At 51.7% G+C, this 7,259-nt stretch overlaps 1 protein-coding gene across 1 annotated transcript in view; it reads left to right on the top strand.

The window, feature by feature from the left end:
• The window catches only part of BBS1 (Bardet-Biedl syndrome 1), a 20,701-nt gene extending 15,881 nt beyond the window's left edge, over positions 1-4,820 (top strand). Inside the window, exons 14-17 of the mRNA XM_003798346.3 lie at positions 775-908; positions 1,832-1,966; positions 2,903-2,989; positions 3,181-4,820. Of these exons, the coding sequence (XP_003798394.1) occupies positions 775-908; positions 1,832-1,966; positions 2,903-2,989; positions 3,181-3,267 (443 nt within the window). The 3' untranslated portion in view covers positions 3,268-4,820. The remainder of the gene's footprint in view (positions 1-774; positions 909-1,831; positions 1,967-2,902; positions 2,990-3,180) is intronic.
• The last annotated feature ends 2,439 nt before the right edge of the window (positions 4,821-7,259 follow it).

Genomic DNA, 7,259 nt, shown 5'->3' with positions numbered 1-7,259 from the left:
GTGGTCCCAGCTACTTGGGAGGCTGAGGCAGGAGACTCGCTTGAGCCCAGGAGTTGGAGGTTGCTGTGAGCTGTGGTGCCATGGCACTCTGCCCAGGGGGATAGCTTGAGGCTCTGTCTCAAAAAAAAAAAAAAAAGTCAGACTTGCTGACAACTAGGGGTGGGCTCTAGGGGCAACTTTGAGAAGAGTCGTCCGTCCAGTCCTGGAAAGTGGTTAGACATAAGGGGGAGCCTATGTGGTGGACAGGGAGGGGTGAGTAAAGCAGTACAAGAGGCTGGTTTCCACAGTATTGAATTTGAAATGTTGATGGAACATCCAGATAGAGGTGACCAGTAGGTAGGCCTGGGTGCCTGCTGAGCTGATGGAGACACATGCCCAATATCAAATGTGAATATGGGCCTAGCTGAGGACTCCAAAGGGCCAAGGTCCCTGCCCTTGGGAGCTTGAAGCTGTACTTCTTGGGGTGGTCAGAGGTATGGCAGGACTTAGGTTGTACAGTGGAAGAAGGTGGCATTGAGAAGAGGGCCAGATGGCACTCGGGAACACCAGCCTATAGTTCAGAACAAAAGAAGCCAAAGAAGGACAGATTGTGAAGGCAATGAAGGGATAGGAGAACTAGGGAAGAGGTAGGGAGTGGCCAGAAGGCTAGGCCTTTGGTCCTCTCTCTCCCCATACTCCCAGTCTCTGCAGACCTTGCCTGCTACACCTCCCTCTCTCCCTGGCAGGAGCACCCCTTCCCTCCTCCACTGTCAGCCTTTGTGTCCCCTTCCTCAGCCATGCACCGGGCCTTCCAGACAGACCTCTACCTACTGCGCCTGCGGGCTGCCCGCGCCTATGTGCAGGCCCTTGAGTCCAGCCTGAACCCTGTATCTGCTACAGTCCGGGAGCCACTCAAGCTGCATGCTGTGGTGAGTACCACATGTGGAGGTTGTCAGGCCCAGAGGCCAGGAATGGGTAGGAAAAACTCTGCCACACAGCCAAGGCCCCCAGAGTCAACTCCAAGCCAACTCCTCCTGGTTCCCTTCTCATGTCCTCTGTGAGAGCTGTTCTCACCTGCCTGCCCTCCCATGCTGCTTCTTCCCTTGGGCTGGTTGTGGACTGGGACACACTCTCCAGTTCCCCTGCCCTACACCATGCCTCAGACAAGCTCCCAGATTTGGGTAAGGGCGCAGAGTAGTCACCTTAGGGCATTATTTCTTCCCCAAAGCCTGGAGGGATCTTCATGCCTTTTGGGGAAGAAATAATGTCCTAAGGCATTATTCTTTGGCCACAGGGTGTTGGGGTGCCCGTCCCACGGACGGGGCATCCCAGCCTGAACCAAAGGAGCACAGGCACTGGGGAGGAGCCCACACACTCACACAAGTAGCCCTGATGTCTGCAGGGCTCCCACTAGCTCTTAATGGGTCCCTGAGGTTTATCATCTGATTCAACTGGGTTTCCAGCTTCTGTTTTCCTAAGTGTGTGGATAGATTTAGAGAGGAAAGAGGCTACAAAGCACTCAGGGTAAGAGGGAGAAAGGCAGAATCACCAAGGCCACCACAGGGTGAGAGTGGGTGGTAGAACCGGGTCTGGGAACTGGGATGGGGCAGTGGTGAGGACACTGGTGGGAGTCAGGACGTGCAGTCCCACGCCAGCTCTGCTTCCAGCTTGCTGGACTTCTCTGTCCAGCCTCTCACCCTCCCTGGATTCTGTTAGTCCCTGTGCACCTTCTGGGCTTCTGTACGTTTTAAGGGACACACAGTAGGAGGAAGGACCTGAAGGTATGGGGAGGAGACAGGCAGAGCCCAAGGCCACCGGGTCCTGATGATGTTCTCTATCCCGCCCTCCACAGGTTCAGGGCTTGGGCCCCACCTTTAAGCTCACACTGCACCTACAGAACCCCTCGACAGCTCGCCCTGCCCTGGGGCTGCTAATCTGTTTCCTCTACAATGATGCGCTCTATGCCCTGCCACGGGCCTGCTTCAAGGTACTGGACCCTCCTCAGACCTGGAGTGGAAAAGGCTGTCTGGGGCCTGATCAGATGCCAACAGAGCCCCTACTAGGTCAGGGCAAGGGAGTGGGGCAGGTGGCAGCAGGACAGCTCTCCTACCACAAGCCAGGCTAAGGCCCCAGCAGGGACCTCTGGAGAGGGCACCCAAGACCTGTCCCCACAACTCTCTTCCCATGCTGCAGGAGGTCTCAGGGAGCCATATAGAAGGTGCTAAAACCCAGTCAGAGTCCGCTTGTGGCTCAAGTGGCTAAGGTGCCAGCCACATACCTGAGCTGGCAGGTTCAAATCCAGCCCGGGCGTGCCAAACAATGATGGCTGTAACCAAAAATTAACTGGGCGTTGTGGCAGGCACCTATAGTCTCAGCTACTTGGGAGGCTGAGGCAGGAGACTCGCTTGAGCCCAGGAGTTGGAGGTTGCTGTGAGCTTTGATGCCACAGCCCTCTATCCAGGGGGACACCTTAAGACTCTGTCTCAAAAAAAAAAAAAAAACAGCTAGAGCCTAGGTCCCCCCTATGCCTGTCAGAAGACTGTCCGGGACAGGACTGGGGGAAGTCCCAGAGCCCACCCTCTTTTCCAGCCACTCCTAGAACAGGGGCCTTGCTGCCCCAAGAGCATTGTCCTCAGAGGGAAAGATCTGGTTTCCCCCAGAGCCCAGATTTGACCTCAGGTTGGTATAGCAAAAAAACTAAGGCTCTAGAACATGAAGTCATTAGCCCTAGACTTGGTGGGAATGCAGAGGTCTAGGTTTGATTACACGCTTTATGGCCCTAGAGCATGTACATTCCCCACTGTACGCACACCCTTCTGGACCCTGTGGTCATCCTGCCATCCTGCAGGGGTACTGAGACCCAGCTGCAACTGTATAAACACTGTATAGTATGAGGGTTGTCTTAACCTCTCTGTCTCTGTAGGTCCCCCTGCTGGTGCCAGGGCTCAACTATCCCCTGGAGACCTTTGTAGAGAGTCTCAGTGACAAGGGCATCTCAGACATTATCAAGGTAGGTATAACTTGGAGGGCAAGCGGGGCCTGAGGAGGACAGTAAGGTGAGCACGGACAAGGCCTTCAGCGGGGCACTGCTGGGTGGCGGGTATTTGTACAGTAGAGCCCTAGTGGCCTGTCATTAGAGCCAGTGCAGACCAGGTGGAGGTCAAAGGTGATGCTCCTGCTGCCACAGATGCTCTCTCATAGGTGCTGGTGCTCCGAGAAGGCCAGAGCGCACCCCTGCTGAGCGCCCACATCAACATGCCAGCGAGTGAGGGGCTGGCAGCTGCCTGAGCCCCCGGCTGATCCAGCTGCTTTCTCTGAATGGGGGCAGGTTCGGTGCCCCAGGCCCACTCTACTCACAGCAGTGTGCCACGTGACAGCTTCTTTCCCCTGTCCTGAACACCCCTTTCTCACTGCTCCCATGCTGGGCCTATAACAGCAGGCCAGTGAGTCCCCAGGAGGCTCAGCTCCTCTCTGTCAGGATCAGCCCAGTCATTGTCCCCATTGGGCTGCTACCCACCTCCTCCCCAGCTTTTCCCAGAAACGACACCCAGGATCAAGGCAGAGCTGAAGGGTCAGAGTGAAGTGAGGACAGGCCCATCCCTTCTAATTTGCTGCTTCCCTTGGGCACATCACTCATCTCCTGCTGCAGGACTGAAGCTGAAGGCTAGATAGAGGCATGTGTTAGGCCACAAGGGCTAAGACCATCAGCCCTACACTTCAGCCTCCTGAGGCTCTACTGTCTGCCTGGCCCACCCTGCAGGCTACCCTGAGCCACTTGTGAGCCATGAGCATGGGTCCCTGAGGGCCTGCATCTCTGCCCCTGTCAGACCAGATGCCAGACCTGGGATGTGACCAAGTTCCCCACATGTAAAATAAGGCCATTTTAGCTCTAACACTCTGTGAACTTGGCTGCCTCTCTGGAGAAAACAAGAAGTTGTTCCAGAAAGGTGACATTTGACAGGAGTAACTATAGGGAGGACCCCAAGCTAGCTGCCACTGCCAGGCAACAGCCTCTGTGCCCAAGACCAAGGGCTAGGTAGGGTGATGCTACCCACAGCCCACTCCTTTCCCTCCCAAGAAATGCATCTGGGGTTAGGTTAAAAGAAGCAAGGGCGCCTGGATCAAGGGAAAGCCTGTCCCCCTGCTCCCTTCCCTCTCCGCCACTTGTAGACACAGACCAGTTGGTGAGGATGGCACAGCATTTCCAGCTGGAGCCTGCTGAGGCACAAATGGAAGGAGTTATAACCCGAAAGTGGAAAGACATGGAGTAGAGGAAGCGTTGCTGTCAGAGATTTCACCTTAACCCAAAGAACTTAGAGATGGAAGCGCCTGTCTAGGGTCACACCACTCTGAGTGTGCCTGGCCTGCCTGATCTTGGAAGTTAAGCAGGGTCGGGCCTGGCTAGAACTTGGGTGGAAGAGACAAAGAGCCTTTCCTGAAGGGTCATGAGCATCCCATCCCTGTCACTGTCCAAGGGGCCCTCATAGTCCCTTCCCCCTAGTCAAGCTAGGAACTGCATGAGCTGAGAACAAAAAGGTCTCATCTCTTCTCTTCATAGCTATTCACAATGACAAAAGGGGAGCTCTGTGCCCATCACCTACCTGAAGTTGTAAAATGCAGTACCGTGTAACCATTAGGAAGAGATGGAGATGCAATAACACTGTGTGGACAGTGTGTAAAGCCACTAGGAAGCAAGTACCAGTCACACAGCAGAGAGCTAGGAAGTTGTATACGCTGAGGATAAGGACAGTCGGGAGCATTTATATAATACTTATTTAAAATGGGCACCTAGTCAGGAGCTGAGGCAAGGGAATCATCTAAGCCCAAGAGCTGGAGGTTGCTGTGAGCTGTGATGCCCCAGTACTCTACTGAGGTAACAGAGTGAGACTCTGTCTCTGAAAAAGAAAATATGCACCTAGGGCAGCACCTGTGGCTCAGTGGGTTGGGTGCCAGCCCCATATACCAAGGGTGGCAGGTTCAAACCCAGCCCCAGCCAAACTGCAACAAAAAAAGAGCTGGACATTGTGGCAGGCATCTGTAGTCCCAGCTACTGGGGAGGCTGAGACATGAGAACTCCTAAGCCCAGGAGTTGGAGGTTGCTGTGAGCTGTGTGGCACCATGGCACTCTACCGAGGGCAATAAAGTGAGACTCTGTCTCTACAAAACAAAACAAAAAAAATGCACCTAAACAAAAATGAAAAAACATGCTCCTCCTTAGCAATGTGGAATTAGGCAATTTGTAACTAAATAGCCTCTCTTCCTTCCCTGGAACTGCTCCCCTGCAGTAGTCATTTCAGTTCTTTTAGCACTTTATTTTTAAAATTAGCTTGTATTACTCGCTTAATTTGAGATGTTTTGTGTTGAGCCCCTGTTGGAACAGTTGAGGCCTTAGATTTGACAGCAGCCTGCCCATCTCTAGTTTTCAGGTAAATCCACACTCACTGTTTAGGTTACTGTTTGTATTACTATGTGAGAGCTCTCTGCTGTGGAGCCAAGAACCATCTACAGTTAAACTACCCTCTTTGTACTTTTTTCTTTTTCATGGAGTTAATAATTGCTCTGATTTTTTCATTTGCTTAGGTTTCTAATAAACAACTGCTGATTCTTTCCCCACCCTGTCTGACACTTCCATTTTTCTAGACATTTGCCTTCATCCCCTGCTTTACCAAAAACCTTTGTTCTCTAAAAGAATTGCTTTTGTCTCTCTCCTGAGCTAGATCCCTGTTTCTTTCTTTTTTTTTTTTTTTTTTTTTTTGAGATGGAGTCTCAAGTTGTTCCCCTGGGTAGAGTGCTGTGGCATCACTCACAGCAACCTCCAACTCCTGGGCTCAAGCGAGTCTCCTGCCTCAGCCTCTCAAGTAGCTGGGACCACAGGCACCCGCCACAACGCCTGGCTATTTTTTGGTTGCAGCCACCATTGCTGTTTGGCGGGCCCAGGCTGGATTCGAACCCGCCACCTTAGGTGTATGTGGCTGGCGCCTTAGTCACTTGAGCCACAGGTGCCAAGCCTAGATCCCTGTTTCTTAGGCCTTGTGTCTTTCTCTCTTAGTTCACCCTCATTTTGTGAAACATATCCACAAGTGCCTTCTTCAAAAAGCCATTGGAGGGCTCAGGTGCAGTGGCTCACACCTGTAATCCCAGCACTTTGGGAGGCTGCGTCAGGTGGATTGCCTGAGCTCATAGGTTCAAGACCAGCCTGAGCCAGAGTGAAACTTTATCTCTAAAAACTCCAGGCATTGTGGCGGGCGCCTATATAGTCCCAGCTACTTGGGAGGCTGAGGCAAGAGAATTACTTAAGCCCAAGAGTTTGAGGTTGCTGTGAGCTGTGATGTATAGCTGGCACTCTACCCAGGGTGACAAAAAAAAGTCATTAGAGGTAAACAATTCAAGGAACAGCTTATCTGAAAAAAAAAGTTTTTGGGTCTCACTGCTACCCAGATTAGAGTTCAATGGCTTCATCATCGCTCATTGTAGGCTCCCAACTCCTGGGCTCAAGTGATCCTCCTGCTTCAGCTCTGGAACAGCTGGGACTATAGGAGCACACCATCACTCCCAGATATTTTTTTGTACACAGTCTTGCTCCCTAGGCTGTTCTCAAACTCATGGCTTCCCACATCAGCCCCCAGAGTGCTGGGATTACAGGTGCTGCCACACCAGTCTGAATATTTCCTTATTCAGGTTACACATATGTGATAATTTGGTTGGGTCATAAAAGTCTAAGTTGAAAATAGTTTTCTCAGGCCAGGTGTGATAGCTCATGCCTGTAATCCTAGCAATCTGGGAGGCCAAGGTGGGTGGACTGCTTGAGCTCAGGAGTTTGAGACCAGCCTGAGCAACAGCAAGATCCCTGTCTCTACTGAAAAAAAAAAAAGGAAAAATTAGCTGGGCGTGGTGGTGGGCTGGGCACCTGTCTGCTTGGAAGGCTAAAGCAAGAGGATTGCTCAAGCCCAAGAGTTTAAAGTTGCTTGAATATGACACCACAGCACTTTACCCAGGGTGACAGAGTGAGACTGTCTCAAAAAGTTTTCTTGCAGGCAGTGTTCCCCTCAAACTTTGAGTAATGCTGTTGAGAAATTCCATGGCATTCTGACTCCTGATCTTTCTAGCTCAGAGGTTCTGAATGTTATGATGTGCCTTCCTGTGTGTGTTTTTTTTAAGCAATAATAATAGTAATAATGCAAAGAAAGTAACATTCACGTTGTCAGATAAGTGTGTCTATTTTTTTTTTTTTTTTTTTGAGACGGAGCCTCAAGCTGTCCCCCTGGGTAGAGTGCCATGGC

The sequence above is a fragment of the Otolemur garnettii genome, unplaced genomic scaffold (genome assembly GCF_000181295.1).
Source record: "Otolemur garnettii isolate 467f Iridium unplaced genomic scaffold, OtoGar3 scaffold00134, whole genome shotgun sequence".
NCBI lineage: Eukaryota > Metazoa > Chordata > Mammalia > Primates > Galagidae > Otolemur > Otolemur garnettii.
The sequence above is the reverse complement of the archived record's forward strand: the minus strand, read 5'-3'. Positions and strand labels throughout refer to the sequence as shown.